This window comes from Myxine glutinosa, unplaced genomic scaffold (genome assembly GCF_964187855.1).
Source record: "Myxine glutinosa unplaced genomic scaffold, kmMyxGlut1.1 SCAFFOLD_2233, whole genome shotgun sequence".
NCBI lineage: Eukaryota > Metazoa > Chordata > Myxini > Myxiniformes > Myxinidae > Myxine > Myxine glutinosa.
In genome coordinates, this window is record NW_027618328.1 from 18,566 (window position 1) to 45,647 (window position 27,082).

Genomic DNA, 27,082 nt, shown 5'->3' on the forward strand with positions numbered 1-27,082 from the left:
ACTTGGAGGCAAGCAAACAGAAGCAAACACTGAAGACCTCACTGGGTTGAATTGACAAGCTGAATTTTTTTCCTTTCATCCAAGAGTGATCTCACAAAAAGGCAAAATGGTGCTTTATGGTCGTCATAAATCAAGCTTTTGGCAGGGTTCAATCAATTCGCGTGGGTGTGTGATGTAACAACAGGTAATGCATCAAGTCCAAATCCATCAACTTTCAGCTGCAGGTTCTCTAATAGTTAGCTTTACCTTCACAGTTTTCTTCTCTTTCATTTTCACACCTTTGATAACCTTGGTTGGAGAAGTAGAATCTGCAGAAAAACAATAGGGAGAATTGCTTTGCAATACATGTCCCCTACTGATCCCAACATTTAGCATAGTAAAGGCATAACAAATTTAAAAGATTGATGAAACGCCTTGAAACTCAAAGTTGTTCTGTAACATCATAATAAAGCCATGCACCAAGTTTCAGTTCAATGTATTAAAGTGTAAGAGGGAAAAATCTGGAAAACTGACCATTGTATAATATGTGATATTTTCTCAAAGTTCAAAAAGGGCATAACTCTCTTTCTGCCCATTGGTTGGACAGATGGCCTGACTCCACCCACAACGACATAATTAGTGGGAAGGCTGACTCCACCCACCGACATTTTCATTTCCATGCAGTTCAAGTCGAACACATCGTCGAACCTGTCATATTCACAATCGCCATGCCCTCCCCTTACATTGCTGAAACATAAACGTCCGGGAGCATGCATCCGGTTAGGGCAGCGCTTCGTTGCCTATTCACCGGCCAAAAAAAGGGAGGGTTTTCGTTCCGCGGGTCCCTGATAGTAGCAGTAAAACAATGTTCTGGAAGTTAAAGTGTTTTAAGAGAGGAAAGGCAGAAATGAGGGCAGGAGTGGAGGTAGCTTTTCTTGTATCTCTTGTAAATAAAGATTTAAGCAGTAAAGAAAAATACGATAGAAAATGAGACACCAATCAACATCTACGTCACCACAAGCCAAGATAACTGACTATCAAAGTCAATATAGTACTGACCATGTTCTTCTTTATCCTCGTGACTTGCTGCCTTTAATTGGATTCGGCTCCAAGGATTCACTGGAGGTGGAGGGGCAGAAATGACCCGTTGGACACCACAGTTGGGATCTGGCTCTTTCGAGGGTGGCTTCGGGCTTGGGGAAACCCTTGATAGATCCTCACAGGTCCCACAATCTTTAACAGTTAGGCCGTCTGTCTCTGTCAAAGTAGCGACTTTGGCTGCCATGGCAGAAACAACTGCAAACAGTGAACAAAACAATAGCAATTTTGTTAAATGGAGCACCTCTCAATACCAGTAGAAAACCATCTAGGGCTCGGGTGTTGCCCCTTCCCCTAAGGTTAGGGACAGCATTGCCAATGTTATCACACATTTTCAGTACAGACTTTAGAACTTTAGAACACTTTAGAATTACACTTTAGAACCCTTTATAATTACCCTATAGAACACTTTAGAACCTTCTAGAATTACACTTCAGAACCCTTTAGAATTACACTTTACAACCCTTTAGAACCTATCAGAATTACCCTTTATAATCGCCCTTTAGAACCTATTAGAATTACCCTTTAGAATCCATTAGAATTACCCTTGAGAACCCTTTATAATTACCCTTTAGAATTACACTTTAGAACCCTTTATAATTACCCTTTATAACCCTCTAGAACCCTCTAGAATTACATTTTAGAACCCTTTAGAATTACACTTTACAACCCTTTAGAACCTATCAGAATTACCCTTTATAATCGCCCTTTAGAACCTATTAGAATTACCCTTTAGAATCCATTAGAATTACCCTTGAGAACCCTTTATAATTACCCTTTAGAATTACACTTTAGAACCCTTTATAATTACCCTTTATAACCCTCTAGAACCCTCTAGAATTACATTTTAGAACCCTTTAGAATTACACTTTACAACCCTTTAGAATTACCCTTTAGAATCCATTAGAATTACACTTTAGAACCCTCTAGAATTACACATTAGAACCCTTTATAATTAACCTTTAGAATCCATTTTAATTACACTTTCGAACCCTTTATAATTACCCTTTAGAATCCATTCGAATTATCCTTTCGAATCCTCAAGAATTACATTTTATAACCCTTTATAATTAAAGATGGGTAGAAAGGTTCTCTTTATTTTTGATGGATGGACAGATGGAAGGAAGGGCTTCACCACTTAAAAATGGCTCTTCTTATTATTTGGGTTGCTGATGCCTGTGTTGGAAAGAGCTTTACATATTAGATCATACTGCACCATATCATATATACTGAATCCATATCTACACTATTAAAACATTGCTATTGGGTCTGAAATGGTGCAGCTAGGAACCAGAGGTCACTGAACAGATGAGATAGGACAACCAATGACACAATCCCTCCCTCTGAATTTCGTGGAGCTCCAAAGCAGCATCCTGCGATTACTGCAGAAAGATGGCACAGCTTAGGGAGAATCCAACTGGGCAGAGAATAAAACCCAGAATCAAACAACTCAGAGGCAAGTGGACAACTGTTCATATGTCTAACCACAAGTAAATATTTAAATAGAAGTCCTTGGTGTCCTTGTGTTTTATACTTCTCCCCCCCCCCCCCCCACCCCCTTCCCATGCCTCCTCCCCCCGGGCCCTCTCCCTTCCACACATCTCCCTGCTCTCGGATGTTGTGTTTGTGTGCTTCCCCTTCTCTCCCCATCTTGTCCTCCGCTCCCTCTTTTTGTGTATTTTGTTTGTCTGGTTGATTTGTTTGTGAAGTAAATGTTAGCTCTTTCACGAGCCTCGATTCAGTATGCAAAAAAATAAAAAAATAAAAAAATAAAACAAATGGAATAAAATGACATATTTTGATTCTGAGAATGAAAAGGTTTGTAAACCCTATATATGACCTGGCGTTGGCTTAACGATTAAGGTGGCTGGCTTGAGATATTAGGGTCCTGAGTTTGAGCCTCTGTCATGCCGTTGAATGAACACCTTCCATTGTCTGCCAATTAACACCTCAGCAATCCTTCCGAGGTCGGCAAAATGAGTACCAGATGACTGGTAATACAGAGGTGTTGCATTAGTGGCAGCCGCGCCACCAGAAAATGATGCAACCAGCAGCCACAGGCTGAACACAAATCATCACCACTCTACATCTCTTTCTGCTCAAAAGAGGAAGACATTAAAGAGCCATATTCAGCCAAGTGTGGACATCTTCACCACCAACACAGTGCAATTCAAACAACCATCTGCACAAGCTCTAATACTGGATGAAGTGAAAGAGGGAATGTACAAACGATTTATAACAGTCCACCAGATACATGTTGCACAAGTGTCAAAGGGATAACAGCCAATCATGAACGAGGATCTTGCAATCGCTTGCAAAAATAAGTAACGGCTGCACTTCTGCACAAGTGCTTTCAGTTTGTGGAAAACCGTTGCAAATGTGTTATTGTCATGGCATGGCAGTCACGAACAGCAAAGTCACAACTCAGGGTAATTGCACAATACATAAACTGCAACAGATTCAAAACAAATGTTCAAATTTAAAGTTGCCCAATTTAAGTCACTACACTAACCTAGTGACCTTTATATTTTCTGCTATACTGGACCTTAAAACCTCAACTATTCAATTTTAAGTCTATTGCAGCACGAAGGCTTTCCGAAACTCGTGTTCAGTGCTTGGTGTTCTGGTCATGATTGCCAAGTGAGTGTTTGTGAGAGCGAGCAGCTGTGGGAATCTACCGCACAAAATATTTGTGCAACTTGGATGTTCACACCATTATTGACATGATCGCCATATGTTCACTTTCCCAAGCAATGTCTCCCTGCCACATCCAAATAGGCCTCAATAAGCACTTGTAATGTTGCATGCAATTTTTATAACGAAATATTTCCACAATTTGCCTCATCATTGAGATCCACAGCAACAACAACTTGCTAAACTGTTGCCCAACCTATAACCACCTTTAGGTTGCCCAACCTATGAAAGATCAAAACTTTCCTGAATCTAAACTCTGATATCAACCTGACCTCCAACCTTTGTGTTATCGGCAAATTTGGAAAACCGACTAACCCCCATTGTCCAAATCATTTACATGAATTATAAGTAATATTGGTCCCAGTACCAAACCCTTAAGTACCTCACGACTTACATCCTCCCAGCCAGACATCCTCCCACTAACAGCCACTCTTTGCTCATGATCACCGAGTCCGTTTACATTGCAGTTAACTACTGTATCGGCTAATCCGCAAACCCTTACTTTAGCCAACAGCCTTCTCATAGTATGTGATGCAGTACCTTATCACACGCCTTCTGAAAATCAAGAGAAACTACATCCACTGCACTTGCCTCTTCCACCCAATCAGAAACTGCTTCATACGATTAAAAGAAAAAGAAAAGTTAAACATGACCTCCCTTTAGTAATTCCATGCAGACTGATTTTAATTAGTTTGATTTCACTTAAATTGTCCCCATCTGACCCTAATTAATGTCTGCAACACCTTACCCATAAATTAAACTAATATGCCTCGAGTTGTCCAATTCCACTCCCAATGCTTTCTTGAACTAGTAATACCTGGTCTCTCTGGGAGCAAGATAAAAAATTCAAAATTGGCATCCTTTCCACACCCTCACTACCCACTCCCTCTGGTATGGAACAGTGGAAAAAACACTTATACTATCCCATGTGTACAGGTGAAAAACACAGGTCATCTTCCCCACACTCGCAGTGGGAACTGGGAGGGAGGGGGGGAGGGGGTGGGGGTGGGGGGGTGGGGAGGGGAAATACATTTTGAGAAGTAATTCCCATGCTCTCCAGCAGGGGGTCAATGCACCGCATGCTTATGGAGGGGTGGAGGGGGTTATTTTGCACCTGTGACCTGACCCTCTATAACCCAGACACACAAACATCATTTGGTGGAGATTGGCTGAGCCGTTTTCGATTCTATAATTATTAGACGTGTACACACATGAACACACGAACAATGGGGCTGTTAAAGGTACCAACTAGAATAAAACACACTCTATTATCACACAATTGTCTGCTCGCTTAACAATAGCACTTAATTGTACTGTCAACATAAACAATCATCTGCTCTGTTAAACTAAGGCTCATCAATTTTGTTAACATGGTGCTAAAACTGCTCTGTAAACATCTCCCTGTCAAATACAGCCCTATGTAGCTTACTTCCAATCATCAACATGGTCATGGAATCCATCACGGCAGTTGACATAAAATCATTGCTCTTCTCCAACGGCCTCTTCTCAGATCTTCTATTCGGATTCAGACAAGGTCACTCTACCTTGGACATGCTGCTTCAATGCTCCCACGTCAATGAGGAATATGGAGGCCCTCAATGTCAGACTTGCAATCAAGGCTGTCTCTCTGGACATACAGTGCCTTCAGAAAGTATTCACACCCCTTGACTTCTTTCACATTTTGTTGTGTTGCTACCTGAATTTAAAATTGATTAAATTGAGAGGTTTCTGTCACTGAACTACACATAATACCCCATAAAGTAAAAGTGGGAATTTTTTTTAGAAAGTTTTACAAAATAGCTACAAATGAAATACAGAAATATCTAATTTACATAAGTATTCAACCCCCTGAGCCAATACTTCGTAGAAGCGCCTTCGGCAGCGATTACACCTTCGAGTCTTCTTGGATATGTCTGTATCAGCTTTGCACATCTGGATTTGGGGAGTTTCTCCCATTCTTCCTTGCAGATTTGATCAAGCCCTGTCTAATTGGATGGGGAGCATCGGTGAACAGCAACCCCAATAAGAATGCCCCAAAGTCAGTAACTTGCATTTCTAAGGCTCGGTGAACGTGAGGCTTAAACGATACATTCCAAATGGCAAAGGGGTATAAAGGCTTCAGACTGATTACGGCACCATACATCATTCCAACAATTCACAGGTCATGAAAATGGCGGCATCAAAATAACCATGTGCAGTAGTGGAGCTGGATAATATAGTCCTTGAGCCAACCGGCCATATTTTGAAGTGAATGCTCCGGCGGGGGGAGTAATTCTCATTATGATTTTCCATTAGACCAATGTCTCAAGTGTCAGAAAAGGTGTGATGGACATCTGAGAACGGTAGCTTAGTGCCCGGATGGACGCCATCTTTGAAACCACCCAGCTCGAAAATGCCCATTTGGTGGGGTACATTGTTGCACGTGTATCTGGACTTCTATACTAGCTATCGATGTGCGGTTGACGACTAAATATACGTCCGATGTGTACCGTCAAAATAAAAAAATAATATTAAGCATTTTGTTTTAGATTAATTATTATAAAAATCAATTATCGAAAAAAAATCATATATTTTTCAATATTTTATTATTAGACTTGTACTTTTTTTAGTGAAACAACACTGGTATGATTTTCCAAATTATGCATTGTGCTACACCGTTTATCTGTCTATAAAAATAACTCAAAAACTAAAACATATCATCCACCACGAGTTTACACAAAAAATATATGAAAAGGCATGCACTTTCCACAAACCGAAACTATGTCAGTTGGAATTTCCCGCCGATAATCAACCCACAGAACCCAGTGCCGAAAGTGACGTCAGTCTATTCTATATCTATATTCTATATTCTATATCTCAGTCTGAGATTTGTTGCGGTGACCTGATTAATTTCTGAGGGGGGGGGGGGGGGGGGGGAGGAATCGCTGAGTGGTGGCGGAACATCGCATCGCGTCAACGGTATCATCGTCCAACCGAAGTCGCAGTCGTGTTTGCCGCCCCAACCTCCATCGGCAGTATCCAAAGCAGATAAGAAGCGATCTATCCCGTCATCCAGCGATTTAGTTGCAATATACAGCGGTGGGAAACGGGAGGGCCCACCTGCAATCAAGCCTGCAGATCTTTCTGACACTCTTGCAGGCGCAACATCCCTTGCGCAGCGCCGAAATCACGTATGGATTATGACTCGCATGCTGGAACCATGCGACCAGACAATCAGTTTGTGGACTGGTTTCAACATCATGACTAGAGATCGTGTTCAGGTGACGGAAGATGTAGTTGGCTACCTGCCGACTATAAACGTGCCTGCCACAGATATGGCAACAGTGCAAGAAATCCTCAGAGAAGCTCTGAACATCATGTCATCACTTCAGCTTGAGCGTATACCGGTGGTGCTAGACCAGGCACTATTTGCTAAGGCGACCGAAATAGCATGGAAAGATGTCGATCGATATGGAAGAATCGTGCTCATGATGGGGAACTTCCATACCATCTGTAACTTCATGTCGAGCATTGGGAAAATGTTTGGAGATGCAGGCCTTCGGGATGTAGCTGTTGAGTCAGGAGTAATCGCTGAAGGTTCCATCAACAGGGTTCTGGAAGGCAAGCAATACAACCGTGCTGTGCGACTCCACAAGTTGATGTACGAGGCACTAATGCGCATCATTTGGAAGGGCTTCCAGGTGTGGATAGAAAGCAATCATCCTGACAAGGAACCCCAGATTCGAAGCACTGACCTCAAAATTCGCAGCATCAAGGAGGATGTTTGCCACGAGACTCTCGCTGCTGCTCTCGATGATGATTCATGTGTACAGAGCTTTGACATGTTCGCGAAATACCTACATTTTCTGCGAACCAAACATGGAGACCTGGCTCGCTTCTGGATGATGTATATTGATATGGTAGAGACCCTGCTGGGGTTGATTCGTGCGGATAGAGAAGGCGACTGGATGCTTCACTTGGCTTGTGTCAGAAGAGTGATCCCTTGGTGTTTCGCAATGAACAAGGTGAACTATGCTAGATATCTACCAGTGTACTATGCACAGATGACGCAACTCCACGAAACATGCCCCGAGTTGTACAGGCATTTCAATCAAGGCTACTTCTCCGTACAGCTTAGACCAGGGAATCCATTTGCCAGAATCGCTGTTGATCAGACAACAGAAGAAACAGTAAACAAAGATACGCAAACAGCTGGAGGAACACGAGGTTTTAGTCTTTGACAAGGGGCTGTGTCACGATACTATCTAACTGCAGAAAATCGGGCTACTGCACTGAGGCAACTACGAGAAACTATCCTTGTGAATGGCAGCGACATATCTCACGCCAAGCACCCTGACTTGTCTACTTCTCGCATCAAACGTGATGAGTCTGGCGTCACAGCTATCTGTGATCTACTGGAAAATGACTGGACCAATCCATTTGCCGATGATCCGTCATGTCTTCTCAGTATATCTACCGGAGCGGCTGCGAGGGAGGACGTTTCTAATGACCTACTCAACACCCTGCAAAAGGGGGAAGCGGTGTATCAAAGCTTCCAGAAACGTCTTGAAGAGGGAACAGGCTTTCATGACACATTGAACAAGCTAAACTTGAAGACCTTTGGTAAGATCAAGCAGAAAGTTGTGAAGGGCACAAACAAGGAGATCGTCCTGAGAGCTGACAGACAACTGTTTGCCACCATGATACTCATCGCCAAGACAAGGAACCTCGACATGCAACTTGTCCTTTGTCACCCACTAGGGCCGTTACCATGGTCTTTGGCAAACGTTGATGGGTCAATGAAAAAAACGAACAAAGCTGCACTTGCGAAACACATGGAAGGTCTTGTGGAACCAGCCGAGAGCGTTGACAAGCGAAGTGCAACAATAATTGATGCGATGGCTCTCATACAAAAGATGCATGGCGAGAACGACACGTTCGAAGAACTATCTGACCGCATCCTTGCTGCAGCGCTTCACGCTGGTCAAGGCAGTGAGCGCATCGATGTTGTCTTTGACACATACACAGAAGAATCCATCAAAGCAGCTGAGCGTGTGAACCGCGGTTCAAATGAAGGCATCAGTTTCAGCGAGATCAGACCCGCACACAAAATCATGAACTGGCGGCGTCTCCTTGCTTGCAGCCAGACAAAGGAGAAACTGGTTGTGTTTCTGGCGGAGTCGTGGAAACATGAAACAAATCGCGAAAAGCTAGGCAACAGAACACTGTATGTCACCTGTGGTGAAAAATGTCTGGTACTGACCCGCGATAGGTGGAAGTTGGTGCAAGCACTCGAATGTAGCCACGAGGAAGCAGACACGCGTATGTTTCTCCACGCAAAGCACGCCGCTACCCACTACAAGACGATCATCTTAGTGGCAGATGACACCGACGTTCTGATCATCAGTCTTCATCTCAGCAGAACCATCGATAGTCAGCTCTTCATCAGACGAGGAACAAAGGTTCGAGTCAGAATGATCGACGTTGGAAAGTTGGCTGGGGTATTGGGGTCTGGAGTTTGCAGTGCATTGCCAGGGCTTCATGCATGGAGCGGGTGTGACACTGTGAGTGCTCTGGCTAGCCAAGGAAAGATAAAGGCTTTGAAGCTTGTGCAAGCGAATGAGCTGTATCTTCAAGCATTCACAGATCTGGGATCTTCGTGGAATGTACCAACAGACGTCTTCAATAGCATTCAGGCCTTCACGTGTCAGCTGTACGCCAAGAACACGAAGATCGTCGGTGTTAATTCGCTCCGTTATCACATGTTCTGTGCAAAGAAGGGCCAGATCGAATCTGGACAATTGCCGCCTTGTGAAGACTCCTTGATGCAGCATACGCTTAGGGCCAACTATCAGGCGGCTATCTGGCGACGCAGCCTTGAAAACCTACCAGACGTCCCAACACCATCAGCAGGACATGGTTGGGAACTCGATGATGGCGGTTCGCTCACAATCCGATGGATGGCGGGTCTACCAGCTCCAGATGTCGTCTTGAATCTCATCTCATGCACATGCAGAAGGACGTGTCGACCGTCAGATTGCTCCTGCATACTGAATGGGTTGAAGTGCACTGTTGTGTGTAAGCTGCAGGGATGCTCCAACATGGTGCAGGATGATGCTATCGTGGCTCAGGATGCCAATGACTGATGGCGACTCTGATGATTAACTTTGTGTGCACTGTATATTGTATAGCATATGTTGTTCTCTATTATAATGCAGGCCAAATTGCCTGAAAATCTTTATAGACAGATAAACGGTTTAGCAAAATGTATAATTTGGAAGATCATACCGGTGTTATTTGACTAAAACATGACATGTTCAATGATACCTCCACTTGCTTATTAGGAATATACATCGTATGGTGTTAAAATCAGCTCCATACGTCTTTCCAAACTCTAGTAATGAATAATTAATATAATTGGCGGCCATTTTGAAATCCAAGATGGCCACCAAAGTGCAGATTTCCTATGTAACAATTTCCGCCTGCTTATTAGATATCGTATGGTGTTAAAATCCTCTCCGTACGACATTCCTAACTTGCGTTATCGTCAGAATAGATAATGCCAGCGGCGGCCTAAGTCATTTTATGCCTCTTTACATTTATTTGTTGTAAACTCGTGGTGGATGATATGTTTTAGTTTTTGAGTTATTTTTATAGACAGATAAACGGTGTAGCACAATGCATAATTTGGAAAATCATACCAGTGTTGTTTCACTAAAAAAAGTACAAGTCTAATAATAAAATATTGAAAAATATATGATTTTTTTTCGATAATAATTGATTTTTATAATAATTAATCTAAAACAAAATGCTTCATATTATTTTTTATTTAGACGGTACACATCGGACGTATATTTAGTCGTCAACCGCACATCGATAGCTAGTATAGAAGTCCAGATACACGTGCAACAATGTACCCCACCAAATGGGCATTTTCGAGCTGGGTGGTTTCAAAGATGGCGTCCATCCGGGCACTAAGCTACCGTTCTCAGATGTCCATCACACCTTTTCTGACACTTGAGACATTGGTCTAATGGAAAATCGTAATGAGAATTACTCCCCCCGCCGGAGCATTACTTTTGGTCTGGCTCAAGGACTAATAGCTAATGATATGTGAACGAGCCGTGCGCTGGCGTCAATAAAAACCAGAACTTACTGTCTGGAGCTGCTAATTTAAAGTCATGGTATAATGGTTAGAGTGTCCACTCTGAGTTGTGGTTGATCGATTCCGACTCTAGTCGAGTCATACCAAAGACATTCAATATGGTAGGTACTGCTTCCTTGCACGAAGTTCAGCATTTACAATGATAGAGCATGGATATACCCTGTAGGTTGGTAACCATGGGGAGAAGAAAATTCTTCCTTCATTGAAGGCAAATAAGAAAGATGTCCACCCACACCCAGAGTGTCTCGGGAAGTTACGTCACTTCTCCCAACTTCAGTGGCTGGATTTGTCTGAAGTAAAAGTCTGGTGTGTCTCAATGTATTCATCTGCATGTGTGTTCGCGATTTACGTCGCAACTCTTCCATGAACCTTTGACCCGACAGAGAAAAAGAAGAACAATTTGCCGTGCGATGCAGAGAGCCAGACAAAAACAATTTTTCGTTTTATATTTTTAATAATGTTTCCATTAACATGCCTCTTCTTGCTCCTGATAAAAATACTGATATTGAAAAAACAGATGACTGACAGGATTTACACTGATGAATATCTTGACGACAAGACGTGCCCCCTGCCAAATAAAATAGTGCATTCTGTAATGACAGGCATGAAAAGGGCACAGACGAGAAATTTCTGCCAAGGATAGCTTTGTTAAAAGTCCATTTCATCCATGACCCTGCTCCAGCCAAAAAAAGTACATCCATGGTTGGAATTTGATGGACAAGACATGTTCTGCACCACGTGTAAGAGGATGGTTAAAAGCAGCTAAGGCCGTGGTTCTTAACCTGGGTTGACCGAACCCCAGGGGTTCAGTGAGCCAGTCTCAGGGGTTCGGAGGAGGTCCTCCGAAACGCATTGCAATTTGTTTGTTTTTTGTTTTTAGTTTTGTATGAATTTTGAATCTATGTGTAATTACGCTTATTATTAAAATTATTATTATTTTGCTATGTATGTTACGAACGAATGGAAATGTTATTTGTAATTGTATTCCCATCCCATTCATGGTTTCTCTGGTCTGTGTTTAAGATAAGTTGTTTCACACTGACTGCAGTAAGTTGAATCAATGAGCAACTTGCTAATTATTCTGTTGATGGTGCTTACTTGCTTACTTACTTACTGGATTTTGGACTTTGCAGGTGTTCGGAAATTCCAGTGAATAGCCTCGATTAGCTTGCCGTGTGCCGTGCGTCATTGGTCGCGCCTTACTTTGGAGTTACTGATTAATTGAAAAGTAAGTTGGAAATGTTTGTGGATATGCAGGGCAGGTTCAGAGTTATATTAAAGTCAAAAGTGGATGGTGATTATAAAATACTAGCCGAAACCCGTGGAACATCCACGGAAGGGAGGATAGGGGAGGATCCACGGAAGGGAGGATGTACCATTATGGATGGCATAGGGGAGCGCTCATGGGATCTTCTTCTTCCGTTAAGCTCCAATTTTTTCTCTTTAATTTAAGTCCAATCAGTCCTCTCTGCTCGAAGTGCTCAGGCAATGCCATCTCGCTCTCATACTTTTATTTCCGTTCGGTGTAGAAAGAGATTGACATATCGTTCGTCTGTTTTCAGCTCGTTATCTTTAAGCTTCCTTACATCTCGCCACCTGCTACACCTCTCTGAGTTACGAGGATTTATGCAACGCACCCTGAGTATCGCAACGTCACTCCATTTAACTTTATTAAAATGACGATAAAGACGTTTCCTTATATATCCTAATTTAAAATGTTCAAGGGAATAAAAAGACCATTTGGTTCACACCACCCATGTTCACACCACTCGACTGTCCAATCAGCCGACGGCTCGCTTCGCCTTCGCCCAGCAGACGCCAATACGATGGCGTCGTAAGATGGCGTCGTATCAGCAGTTAATCGGATGCTTTTGGGCCCCAACGTCGGCTAATTCTGATTTTTCGAGTATGTCTGTACGTGATAAACAAAGAGCACGGTTCGTAGATCGTAAATCCATTAGTGCCGTGGGCATCGGGTCACTGGGTGCGGCGTAAAAGGGATAACAAAGTCGAGTCCTTACGGTATTATTATTATAAAATATCATTGAATTACTCAGAAAATTAGGTGGAGGTGATATAACTCCTTTGGTCACAATTCAAAACTAACAATTCGCAGTTTTCTATGTAATATTATAATGGGATTTGAGGTGACATAGAGTTGAGTAGATAATAAATTCCGTCATCGTAACTATAAGTTAGGTTTTCTTTGTTAAAATTTCTCAGTTTTCAGAGGGGTACTGATTATATTTAAGCATGTTCCTTTTTTAATTTTTGTCATATAATTATTTGCCCGAACTCAATTAAGATCAGTTTGTTACTTTTTTTTTTTTTTTGCAGTATGTCAAGCAAAAAAAGGAAGTGGTCTGGGCGGAGGATTACGTGCGGTACGGGTTCACATGTTTGACGGAACGGGACGGAAGTCAGCGTCCTCAATGCATGCTTTGCAATGTCAAGTTGAGCAACTCCAGCCCAGCACCAGCAAAACTACAGGAACACTTCAAAAAACTGCACCGCGAGGGGCAGTACAAAGACGCAACGCTGGATGAATTCAAATTGAAGAGAGTCCGATTCGACGCAAGTGCTACCTTGCCCACTCTCGGCTTCGTTCCAATTGACAAACCGATCCTCACCACGTCGTATGAAGTTGCATACCTGATCGCAAAGCAGGGCAAACCGCACACCGTTGGCGAGACAAACCGGCCGCGTTGGGGAACAGATAGTTGTGGGGAATAGAGAGTTGTGGGGAATAGAGCGTTGTGGGGAATAGAGAGTTGTGGGGAATAGAGTTGTGGGGAATAGAGAGTTGTGGGGAATAGAGAGTTGTGGGGAATAGAGCATTGTGGGGAATAGAGCGTTGTGGGGAATAGAGAGTTGTGGGGAACAGAGTTGTGGGGAATAGAGAGTTGTGGGAAATAGAGAGTTGTGGGGAATAGAGAGTTGTGGGGAATAGAGCATTGTGGGGAATAGAGCATTGTGGGGAATAGAGAGTTGTGGGGAAAAGAACGTTGTGGTGAATAGAGAGTTGTGGGGAATAGAGCGTTGTGGGGAATAGAGAGTTGTGGGGAATAGAGAGTTGTGGGGGAATAGAGACTTGTGGGGAATAGAGAGTTGTGGGGAATAGAGAGTTGTGGGGAACAGAGTTGTGGGGAATAGAGAGTTGTGGGGAATAGAGAATTGTGGGGAATAGAGAGTTGTGGGGAATAGAGAGTTGTGGGGAATAGAGAGTTGTGGGGAATAGAGCGTTGTGGGGAATAGAGAGTTGTGGGGAATAGAGAGTTGTGGGGGAATAGAGAGTTGTGGGGAATAGAGAGTTGTGGGGAATACAGCGTTGTGGGGAATAGAGAGTTATGGGGAATAGAGAGTTGTGGGGAATAGAGAGTTGTGGGGAATAGAGAGTTGTGGGGAATAGAGAGTTGTGGGGAATAGTTTTATGGGGAATAGAGAGTTGTGGGGAATAGAGAGTTGTGGGGAATAGAGAGTTGTGGAGAATAGAGAGTTGTGGGGAATAGAGAGTTGTGGGGAATAGAGAGTTGTGGGGAATAGAGAGTTGTGGGGAATAGAGCATTGTGGGGAATAGAGAGTTGTGGGGAATAGAGAGTTGTGGGGAATAGAGAGTTGTGGGGAATAGAGAGTTGTGGGGAATAGAGAGTTGTGGGGAATAGAGTGTTGTGGGGAATAGAGAGTAATGGGGAATAGAGCGTTGTGGGGAATAGAGAGTTATGGGGAATAGAGAGTTGTGGGGAATAGAGAGTTGTGGGGAATAGAGAGTTATGGGGAATAGAGAGTTGTGGGGAATAGAGAGTTGTGGGGAATAGAGAGTTGTGGGGAATAGAGAGTTGTGGGGAATAGAGAGTTGTGGGGAATAGTTTTATGGGGAATAGAGAGTTGTGGGGAATAGAGAGTTGTGGGGAATAGAGAGTTGTGGAGAATAGAGAGTTGTGGGGAATAGAGAGTTGTGGGGAATAGAGAGTTGTGGGGAATAGAGAGTTGTGGGGAATAGAGCATTGTGGGGAATAGAGAGTTGTGGGGAATAGAGAGTTGTGGGGAATAGAGAGTTGTGGGGAATAGAGAGTTGTGGGGAATAGAGAGTTGTGGGGAATAGAGTGTTGTGGGGAATAGAGAGTTATGGGGAATAGAGCGTTGTGGGGAATAGAGAGTTATGGGGAATAGAGAGTTGTGGGGAATAGAGAGTTGTGGGGAACAGAGAGTTGTGGGGAATAGAGAGTTGTGGGGAATAGAGAGTTGTGGGGAATAGAGCATTGTGGGGAATAGAGCGTTGTGGGGAATAGAGAGTTGTGGGGAATAGAGCGTTGTGGGGAATAGAGAGTTGTGGGGAATAGAGCGTTGTGGGAAATAGAGAGTTGTGGGGAATAGAGTTGTGGGGAATGGAGAGTTGTGGGGAATAGAGAGTTGTGGGGAATAGAGTTGTGGGGAATAGAGAGTTGTGGGGAATAGAGAGTTGTGGGGAATACAGCGTTGTGGGGAATAGAGAGTTATGGGGAATAGAGAGTTGTGGGGAATAGAGAGTTGTGGGGAATAGAGAGTTGTGGGGAATAGAGAGTTATGGGGAATAGAGAGTTGTGGGGAATAGAGAGTTGTGGGGAATAGAGAGTTGTGGAGAATAGAGAGTTGTGGGGAATAGAGAGTTGTGGGGAATAGAGCATTGTGGGGAATAGAGAGTTGTGGGGAATAGAGAGTTGTGGGGAATAGAGAGTTGTGGGGAATAGAGTGTTGTGGGGAATAGAGAGTTATGGGGAATAGAGCGTTGTGGGGAATAGAGGGTTATGGGGAATCGAGAGTTGTGGGGAATAGAGAGTTGTGGGGAATAGAGAGTTGTGGGGAATAGAGAGTTGTGGGGAATAGAGAGTTGTGGGGAATAGAGTGTTGTCGGGAATATAGAGTTATGGGGAATAGAGAGTTGTGGGGAATAGAGAGTTGTGGGGAATAGAGAGTTGTGGGGAATAGAGAGTTGTGGGGAATAGAGAGTTGTGGGGAATAGAGAGTTGTGGGGAATAGAGAGTTGTGGGGAATAGAGCATTGTGGGGAATAGAGAGTTGTTGGGGAATAGAGAGTTGTTGGGGAATAGAGAGTTGTGGGGAATAGAGTGTTGTGGGGAATAGAGAGTTGTGGGGAATAGAGAGTTGTGGGGAATAGAGAGTTGTGGGGAATAGAGAGTTGTGGGGAATAGAGTTGTGGGGAATAGAGAGTTGTGGGGAATAGAGTGTTGTGGGGAATAGAGAGTTGTGGGGAATAGAGAGTTGTGGGGAATAGAGAGTTGTGGGGAATAGAGAGTTGTGGGGAATAGAGTGTTGTGGGGAATAGAGAGTTGTGGGGAATAGAGAGTTGTGGGGAATAGAGAGTTGTGGGGAATAGAGAGTTGTGGGGGAATAGAGAGTTGTGGGGAATAGAGAGTTGTGGAGAATAGAGAGTTGTGGGGAATAGAGAGTTGTGGGGAATAGAGAGTTGTGGGGAATAGAGAGTAATGGGGAATAGAGCGTTGTGGGGAATAGAGAGTTATGGGGAATAGAGAGTTGTGGGGAATAGAGAGTTGTGGGGAATAGAGAGTTATGGGGAATAGAGAGTTGTGGGGAATAGAGAGTTGTGGGGAATAGAGAGTTGTGGGGAATAGAGAGTTGTGGGGAATAGAGAGTTGTGGGGAATAGAGAGTTATGGGGAATAGAGAGTTGTGGGGAATAGAGAGTTATGGGGAATAGAGAGTTATGGGGAATAGAGAGTTATGGGGAATAGAGAGTTATGGGGAATAGAGAGTTATGGGGAATAGAGAGTTGTGGGGAATAGAGAGTTGTGGGGAATAGAGAGTTGTGGGGAATAGAGAGTTGTGGGGAATAGAGAGTTGTGGGGAATAGAGAGTTGTGGGGAATAGAGAGTTATGGGGAATAGAGAGTTGTGGGGAATAGAGAGTTGTGGGGAATAGAGAGTTGTGGGGAATAGAGAGTTGTGGGGAATAGAGAGTTGTGGGGAATAGAGAGTTGTGGGGAATAGAGAGTTGTGGGGAATGCAGAGTTGTGGGGAATAGAGAGTTATGGGGAATAGAGAGTTGTGGGGAATCGAGAGTTGTGGGGAATAGAGAGTTGTGGGGAATAGAGAGTTGTGGGGAATAGAGAGTTGTGGGGAATAGAGAGTTATGGGGAATAGAGAGTTGTGGGGTATAGAGAGTTGTGGGGAATAGAGTGTTATGGGGAATAGAGAGTTGTGGGGAATAGAGAGTTGTGGGGAATAGAGAGTTATGGGGAATAGAGAGTTGTGGGGAATAGAGAGTTGTGGGGAATAGAGAGTTGTGGGGAATAGAGCGTTGTGGGGAATAGAGCATTGTGGGGAATAGAGAGTTGTGGGGAATAGAGTTGTGGGGAATAGAGAGTTGTGGGGAATAGAGCGTTGTGGGGAATAGAGCATTGTGGGGAATAGAGTTGTGGGGAATAGAGAGTTGTGGGGAATAGAGAGTTGTGGGGAATAGAGAGTTGTGGGGAATAGAGAGTTGTGGTGGAACAGAGCATTGTGGGGAATAGAGAGTTGTGGGGAATAGAGAGTTGTGGGGAATCGAGAGTTGTGGGGAATAGAGAGTTGTGGGGAATAGAGCTTTGTGGGGAAAAGAACATTGTGGGGAATAGAGAGTTGTGGGGAATAGAGAGTTGTGGGGAATAGAGTTGTGGGGAATAGAGCATTGTGGGAAATAGAGAGTTGTGGGGAATAGAGTTGTGGGGAATGGAGAGTTGTGGGGAATAGAGAGTTGTGGGGAATAGACAGTTGTGGGGAATAGAGAGTTGTGGGGAATAGAGAGTTGTGGGGAATAGAGAGTTGTGGGGAATAGAGAGTTGTGGGGAATAGAGAGTTGTGGGGAATAGAGAGTTGTGGGGAATAGAGTTGTGGGGAATAGAGAGTTGTGGGGAATAGAGAGTTGTGGGGAATAAAGAGTTGTGGAGAACAGAGAGTTGTGGGGAACAGAGAGTTGTGGGGAATAGAGAGTTGTGGTGAATAGAGAGTTGTGGGGAATGGAGAGTTGTGGGGAATAGAGAGTTGTGGGGAATAGAGAGTTGTGGGAAATAGAGAGTTGTGGGGAATAGAGAGTTGTGTGGAATGGATAGTTGTGGGGAATATAGAGTTGTGGGGAATGCAGAGTTGTGGGGAATAGAGAGTTGTGGGGAATAGAGAGTTGTGGGGAATAGAGAGTTGTGGGGAATAGAGAGTTGTGGGGAATAGAGAGTTGTGGGGAATAGAGAGTTGTGGGGAATGGAGAGTTGTGGGGAATGGAGAGTTGTGGGGAATAGAGAGTTGTGGGGAATAGAGAGTTGTGGGGAATAGAGAGTTGTGGGGAATAGAGAGTTGTGGGGAATAGAGAGTTGTGGGGAATAGAGAGTTGTGGGAAATAGAGCGTTGTGGGGAATAGAGAGTTGTGGGGAATAGAGAGTTGTGGGGAATAGAGAGTTGTGGGGAATAGAGAGTTGTGGTGAACAGAGAGTTGTGGGGAACAGAGAGTTGTGGGGAATAGAGAGTTGTGGGGAATAGAGAGTTGTGGGGAATAGAGAGTTGTGGGAAATAGAGCGTTGTGGGGAATAGAGAGTTGTGGGGAATAGAGAGTTGTGGGGAATAGAGAGTTGTGGGGAATAGAGAGTTGTGGGGAATAGAGAGTTGTGGGGAATAGAGAGTTGTGGTGAACAGAGAGTTGTGGTAAACAGAGAGTTGTGGGGAACAGAGAGTTGTGGGGAATAGAGAGTTGTGGGGAATAGAGAGTTGTGGGGAATAGAGAGTTGTGGTGAACAGAGAGTTGTGGTAAACAGAGAGTTGTGGGGAATAGAGAGTTGTGGGGAATAGAGAGTTGTGGTGAACAGAGAGTTGTGGGGAATAGAGTTGTGGGGAATGGAGAGTTGTGGGGAACAGAGAGTTGTGGGGAACAGAGAGTTGTGGAGAATAGAGAGTTGTGGGGAACGGAGAGTTGTGGGGAACAGAGAGTTGTGGGGAACAGAGAGTTGTGGGGAACAGAGAGTTGTGGGGAACAGAGAGTTGTGGGGAATAGAGAGTTGTGGGGATTAGAGAGTTGTGGGGAATAGTGAGTTGTGGGGAATAGTGAGTTGTGGGGAATAGTGAGAGGGTGAGAGGGTGAGAGGGTGAGAGGGTGAGAGAGTGAGAGAGTGAGAGAGTGAGAGAGTGAGAGAGTGAGAGGGTGACAGGGTGAGAGAGTGAGAGAGTGAGAGAGTGAGAGAGTGAGAGAGTGAGAGAGTGAGAGAGTGAGAGGGTGACAGGGTGAGAGGGTGAGAGAGTGAGAGAGTGAGAGGGTGAGAGGGTGAGAGGGTGAGAGGGTGAGAGAGTGAGAGAGTGAGAGAGAGAGAGGGTGAGAGATTGAGAGGGTGAGAGAGTGAGAGAGTGAGAGGGTGAGAGAGTGAGAGAGTGAGAGGGTGAGAGAGTGAGAGAGTGAGAGGGTGAGAGGGTGAGAGAGTGAGAGAGTGAGAGAGTGAGAGAGTGAGAGAGTGAGAGAGTGAGAGAGTGAGAGAGTGAGAGAGTGAGAGAGTGAGAGGGTGAGAGGGTGAGAGGGTGAGAGAGTGAGAGGGTGAGAGGGTGAGAGAGTGAGAGAGTGAGAGAGTGAGAGGGTGAGAGAGTGAGAGGGTGAGAGAGTGAGAGAGTGAGAGAGTGAGAGAGTGAGAGGGTGAGAGAGTGAGAGGGTGAGAGAGTGAGAGGGTGAGAGAGTGAGAGAGTGAGAGAGTGAGAGAGTGAGAGGGTGAGAGGGTGAGAGAGTGAGAGGGTGAGAGAGTGAGAGAGTGAGAGAGTGAGAGAGTGAGAGGGTGAGAGGGTGAGAGAGTGAGAGGGTGAGAGAGTGAGAGAGTGAGAGAGTGAGGGAGTGAGAGAGAGAGAGAGAGAGAGAGAGAGATCAAGACAGAGCCAACATCAGATGATTGTAACTCGAGTTGTGGTCTGCAAAATTATTTTCAAAGAGCACATGACCTTTGACCTGTTCAATCTAAAATTGAATTGGTTCATCTTTGTATTACACTCCATAAATGTGTCAATCATGGTTGAAATATCTTGAGTGGTTCATAAGTTATTGCAACAACACAGATTTTCAATGAAAAAGCACTTGACCTTCGGCCTTTGACTTTTAAAGCCAAAATTTAATCAGTTCATCTTTGTATTAAAGTCCATTTCTATGCCAAGTTTAGTACAAAAAAAAAATCCCTTCATCGGTTCACAAGTTATCGTGGAAATGAAAATTTGCTCCTTTCAGATAAAGGTCACATGCCCTTTGACCTTTGCCCCAAAATCTTATCCCAGCGACTATGACTTCATTCCAACATCACAAACTTGACTACAAGTGAGCGTGTCCAGTCAAAACTACACAATACCGTACAGTCAGACAATCCTTTAGTGAAGACATGTGGCACATTATGTTGGAGATGTTGATTACCAAAAACTCAAAAAGATCACTTTCGCCACGGACTCTGCTGTGACCTTTGCTGTCGACGACCTGCTTGTCCACTCGACCAGAGGGAGAGCCACTGCCAGGAAACTGCGCTGGACTCGGAACCAGGGGAACTTAAGCTAGGTCGAGCTGAACTCGGGGCACTGCAAGGAGTGTGCAGAGCATTAGGCCCCTGGTGCTCCAGAACTGATATACATGACTTCCTCTTGCTGCTGTGTCTGATCCAGAACCAAGAGCGATAGTCAGTCACCTCTTCGGGAAGCTCACAGGAAATTAGTCTTTCACCAAGATCGACTTGAGCAAGGAGTATTGGCAGATACTGGCAGCTGAAGGAGACACACCCAGGAAAGTGTTTGTGATGACAGATGTCACCTACAAGTTGAAGAAAATTCCACTCGGGATTGTGAATCCAGGGGCGATTAGTCCAGGCCCTGCTCATAACCCCGTATACAACTCATCCGCAAGAGATTTTGGAACTTGATTTGAGTTATTGGACCTAGTGGTATGGGGGCTGACCGACAAAGCTCACATTGTCCGTCTTGATCATACATGTTGATGGTCTGGCTGTGAGGCATATTGCCGACAGCCTGAAGAGCAGCTTCCTACGCTAGCCTCCATTTGGCCCGTATAAGCGTATAGTCCAGGCCCTGCTCATAACCCCGTACACAACTCATCCGCAAGAGATTTTGAAACTTGATTTGAGTTATTGGACCATTTACCTTTAAAAATCACACAGGTGCTTCTTTGGAACCGGCTGCAAATGGCCGCTTGGGGTGAAAATCCTAGATGGCTGCCAGTAGCCATATTGAAAATATAAATTTTGAACCACTCACCATAAACACATGTGTAATACCTTGTTTTATGGGTTTTTGGGTGTGGGGAATCCATTTGTGACATCATTTTCATGATTGAAGGCCAAGGTCACATGCTAAGGTCAAGGTTAAGGTCAGAAATCACAAAAACGGTCAAAATCGCAGTTTTACACACATCGAGAAGCAGACCATCAAGTATAACTCACTATTTAAAAGTTTATGATGTACTTTATGATGTTTATGACCAATTTGCCACTGACTAAGGTTGTTTTATACTCCGCAGGTGTGCAGTGCATATGTGTATCCGCATAGACGTGTCTGATTCTGTCGACATTGTGCTCACTGATCGCCCCTAGTCATCCACACCGAGTGGTAGGTATATATTATTTTTCACAAAAATTGATTCTTTTCTAGATACAGGGTGTCTTAGAAAAAAACAGAACCAGTGTTATCACAAGTGTTGTTATACTGATGAACCATACTTTTCAAATCTGTATCAACTTAATGAAAAAGAGGGCCCCATTTTTTTCTGTCTGTGATGATCTAGGGACACGCTGTATATATAGCATGGATAATTTGGTATCAACAACAACAACAACATGCATTTTAAGGCCATTTTCCCTGCGAGAGCTAGCATTTTTTAGTACTTTTTACAGTGTGTAATAAAAGCCCTCTTGTCTTTGTTCCAGTGTATCCTATATTGTGTCAGTGAGAATGGTGGAGAGCAGCAGCCAGAAGTCTACTCCTTTGTGTGCACCTGTTGGAGTGTTACTGACAACTGGTATCTCAAAAGAGTTTGATCCCATGAATTGCATCATCTGCCAGCAAACTGGTGATAAAACTACTAAATTAACACAACCGAAAGAAGCTGGTCAAGACAGCATGAAACGCGCTGCGTCAATCAGGAAAGATGTAGTCAGCAAAAGATTGAAAGGAGCAGAAGAGGAATGTACACCATATGTATATCACAACACTAACAAGTGCTTCAGGTGGTATACTCATAGGCAGAAATTGAATGCAATGGAACAGGCTAAAGCTGTAGGTCAGGATGAAATGGGAGTGACAAAAACTGAATCTATAAAGCCCAGCCTGCGCCGCAGCTCCATCACACCGAGGGAAGCAGCAAGTTCTGAGAAAGACCCAAAGCAGCTGAAATGCATTGTGTGTGGCAGTGATAGGGTACAGGTAAACTGTGTATCCTTGAGAGACAAATTCAGAATTAGTGAGCGAGTTGCAGAAGAAAATTTCTTGATTTCAACTAAACATTTGAAAGATGAGGTGTTTTGTAGAGTTGCTGAGCTGAACAGTGTTGAGGATGTATTGGCATCAGATGTGTATTGTCATGCCATTTGTATCAGACGTTACCTGCATAAGTATGAGCAAGATGTACAATCCTCGAGCAATATTCCTTTTGAAAAATGCAAGTCAACTTCTGCGGTTAAGCAGACTTAATTTTTGCAGGCCTTAAAGCACATTGAGCCTCTTCTGCAAAAAGGGTATGGTTTTACTGTCAAAGACATTACGAGTTGTATGTATCATTTAGATGACACTGTACATTTTATAATTTACAACCGAGATGTAAAAAAGTTACTTGATGACCATTGTGGTGATCGTATTCAATTTGCTTCAATTCTATTCAATTCTACGTGATCCGGAATGCCTTGATCTTGCTAGCTGATGCCAGTCAGCTTGACCCTATTCATTTTCTTAAGTCTCTGAAGCCGATCCCCACCAAAATTCTGACCCTGTGTGGCTCCCTGTGTGGGAAGTGTAACTCAAAGCGTTGTTCCTGCAAAGCAGCACAAGTTATGTGTGTGATCTACTGCCATAAGAAGGTTGTTGAGCCCATAAAAGCTTCACTGGCTCCCCATCTCCCAGAGAATCCAGTACAAAATCCTCCTCTTGACCTACAAAGCCCTCCATAACCTGGCCCCATCCTACCTGGCTGACCTCCTCTCCAGACACACTCCCACCCGCAACCTCCGCTCTGCTGGTACCAACCTCCTGACCCCCCCCCCCCCCCCCCCTCCGGACCAAATTTAGATCCTGGGGGGACAGGGCCTTCTCCATCGCTGCTCCCACCCTCTGGAACTCACTACCTCACACCATCAGAGACTCCTCCTCACTCACCACATTCAAAACATCACTCAAGACCCACCTGTTCAACACTGCATTCAACATTTAACCCACAGCATCTAACCCCTGACTATCTCCTCTCCTTCTCCCTCCTTTGTGCTTTGAATATTTCCCTATTGATTCTTCTTTTTTTGCAATTGTTTTTATGTTTTGCTATGCATTATGTTTTGCACTCTGTCAAAGCGTCTTTGGGCTCCCTGAAAAGCGCTATATAAAATAAATGCATTATTATTATTATCTGTGTGAATAAATAAACAAATGCCAAGTTCCCACCTTAGCTCTCTCGTCTGGGCATCTGACTCATATACCATTCATTTTTAGTCATAATTATAAGGAATATGGCTTATATGCAGGTATTGTATGGCACTGTAATGTAGCTATTGTTTTTTTTAATTTTCAGATTGTGTGTTCGAAAGAATGATTAAAATGTTCCAATTCATAAGTGAACAATGTGTATGCTGACGATATTGTGAGACAAATAAAATAAGAAGTTGTAAAATAAACAAGATTTGAAAAAACTACATGGCCTACACTTATTCCCACAGTCAGTTAAGTTGCAAAACATCAGTAATTGTACCACTCATCAAACTTTGATAGTTTGCTTCTCGATGTCTGTGAAACTGCGATTTTGGTAGTTTTTTGTGATTTCTGACCTTGACCTTGACCTTAGCATGTGACCTTGGCCTTCAATCATGAAAATGATGTCACAAATGGATTCCCCACACCCAAAAACCCATAAAACAAGATATTACACATGTTTATGGTGAGTGGTTCAAAATTTATATTTTCAATATGGCTACTGGCAGCCATCTAGGATTTTCACCCCAAGCGGCCATTTGCAGCCGGTTCCGAAGAAGCACCTGTGTGATTTTTAAAGGTAAATGGTCCAATAAGTCAAATCAAGTTTCAAAATCTCTTGCGGATGAGTTGTGTACGGGGTTATGAGCAGGGCCTGGACTATATGCTTATACGGGCCAAATGGAGGCTACCGTAGGAAGCTGCTCTTCAGGCTGTCGGCAATATGCCTCACAGCCAGACCATCAACTTGTATGATCAAGACGGACAATGTGAGCTTTGTCGGTCAGCCCCCATACCACTACCTCCTCTCCCACTACCCTGCCGATGTCCCAAACCCCATACCACTACCCCCTCTCCCACTACCCTGCTGTCGCTACCCCCGTACCACTACCCTGCTGATATCCCTACCCCTGTACCACTACCCTGCCGATGTCCCTACCCGCTCTCCCACTACCCTGCTGATGGCCCTACCCCCATACCACTACCCACTCTCCCACTACCCTGCCGATGTCCCAACCCCCATACCATTACCCACTCTCCCACTACCCCGCCGATGTCTCTACCCCCGTACCACTACCCTGCCGATGTCCCTACCCGCTCTCCCACTACCCTGCTGATGGCCCTACCCCCATACCACGACCCACTCTCCCACTACCCTGCCGATGTCCCAACCCCCATACCACTACCCACTCTCCCACTACCCTGCCGATGTCTCTACCCCCCATACCACTACCCTGCCGATGTCCCTACCTGCTCTCCCACTACCCTGCTGATGTCACTATCCACTCTCCCACAACCCCGCCGATGTCCCTACCCCCTCTCCCACTACCCTGCCGATGTCACTACCCCCATACCACTACCCTGCCGATGTCCTTACCCCCTCTCCCACTACCCCCTCTCCCACTACCCTGCCGATGTCCCTACCCCCATACCACTAGCCCCTCTCCCACTACCCTGCTGATGTCCCTACCCCTATACCACTAGCCCCTCTCCCACTACCCTGCTGATGTCCCTACCCCTATACCACTAGCCCCTCTCCCACTACCCCCTCTCCCACTACCCTGCCGATGTCCCTGCCGCCTCTCCCACTACCCTGCCGATGTCCCTACCCCCTCTCCCACTCCCTGCCCCCTCTCCCACTACCCTGCCGATGTCCCTACCCCCTCTCCCACTACCCTGCCGATGTCCCTACCCCTGTACCACTGCTCTACTACTACTACTACTACTACTTCTCCGCTTCACCCTTCCCAGTTGTTGCTGTTTCGTATGCAGTCTGTGGCTGCTGGTTTCATTATTACTGGGAGTGCAGCTGTGCCGCTGATGCAGTGTCCCTGTTACCAGTCATCTGGCACTCATTTATCGACATCGGAAACATGTCTGGCTGAATCAACCCACCTGGTGTAATATGACGTCACGACAGGGGCTCCAACTGAAGACCCTAAGATCTCAAGCCAGCCCACCTTAGGCTTAGGCTTAACCGGTTAGCCAACACCAGGCTTCCCTTCCCAGTGAAATGAAGGAAATAAAACGATGGACTTCATTAACGTAGATAATGTCGATAAGGAGTACCCATGATACTGATACTGATAGATCAAATGGCCTCATTTGTCCAAGTCCCTTGCATATCTTTATAAAATAAATAAAGCGGCTTTAATAACCGATCAGGCCACGAGTGGAGACGCGATCGAAGCAGGTAAACCGCGCTCAACGACACAAACCCAACACGAAGTCGCTCACACAGGTTTAACTTGCGAGTCACAGCCATAAACAACAAGCACCATCACGTACACATGAACTTGGAATCTGGAACCTGGGTCAACCGAGGCTCTCAAAGTGTTTCACATCCAATCGGTAATACTAATAACCGCTCTTCAAACCACACAACCACACAATAACACCGCACGATGGAGCCCGTGACGCTGATGAGAACGATTTCCAAAGAAAATAAAACAACAGACGTGTCCGTGCGCCTGACAGGTCGGCGGCCTGCACTAGTCGAGACGGTCAAATCACATTTCTGAGAGAACAAACGCTTAACAAAATGTCTGCGTTGTATTATGTCAAGCACCGTTCGAACGCACCTCGTGGAGGTGGTGCGTTGGCGCCTTTACGGGGGGGGTGGGGAGCTCGGAATGAGTTGCAGGGCAGCGCAGAACCGTCGCCCAGCTCAAACACGCCAACAGGACCCACGCGGCCAGGACTGCGCATGCGCGTCGTTTATCATACGTCACGCGATGGCCTTGGCGCACAAGGATGACGTCCATTTTAAAGGGAGGATAATAATAATATTATTAATAGGCTCGGCCGGGATTCGAACCGCTGACCTCGCAGACGACGCTCTGGCTATTACAGCACCGACGTTGAGCTTGAGGATGAATAAATTAATTAATGCATTAATGCATGATTGAATGAATGAATGAATGAATGAATTCGGTTAATGTTAATGTTAATGTTAATGATTCTCGAGGTGATGGTTTATGTATGAAGTACTGTCCTGTACACATTACAGATTTAACTTTACATTCTGAAACTTTGAGTTAAATAGTCATAGACACAAAAAATAACTAGATGGTATTCATAAAATACCCCACGCAGTCTTACAAATTTGTAATTAATGCATCTATCTACAATTCTGAGGTTGTGGTGCTGTGCACACACGACTCGATTGCCAAAAAGGTAGCCCACAACGCGTGGATACAAACGAAAGCACTTTAATACAAGCTCGCACATCAGCACTGGGCGGGCTCGACCTTAGAGCCCGCATATATATCCCGAGGCCACGCAATGCCCCCGGGCGTGGCCGAACGGCCGAAAGGCGGGGCATGTATCTCAGTTCCACGCCCGGACGCTCTCGCCACCCACTGGTGCGCGGAATTATTGACCATTGTGCCCGCCACAAGGTAAATGTATAATACAAATTACATTTACATTTAAAGTATAATACAAATTATACTTTAAAAGTCTGCAATAGAGTACATTAATAAATAAGCC

At 44.7% G+C, this 27,082-nt stretch overlaps 1 protein-coding gene across 1 annotated transcript in view; it reads right to left on the bottom strand.

The window, feature by feature from the left end:
• The window catches only part of LOC144889283 (la-related protein 1-like), a gene marked incomplete at its 3' end in the record, with an annotated part of 38,442 nt that extends 12,156 nt beyond the window's left edge, over window positions 1–26,286 (bottom strand). Inside the window, exons 1-3 of the mRNA XM_078769361.1 lie at window positions 26,173–26,286; window positions 1,039–1,275; window positions 247–308 (exon numbers count right to left, since the gene is read on the bottom strand). Coding sequence (XP_078625487.1) covers window positions 247–308; window positions 1,039–1,264 — 288 coding nt within the window. The remainder of the gene's footprint in view (window positions 1–246; window positions 309–1,038; window positions 1,276–26,172) is intronic.
• Window positions 26,287–27,082: the final 796 nt, after the last annotated feature.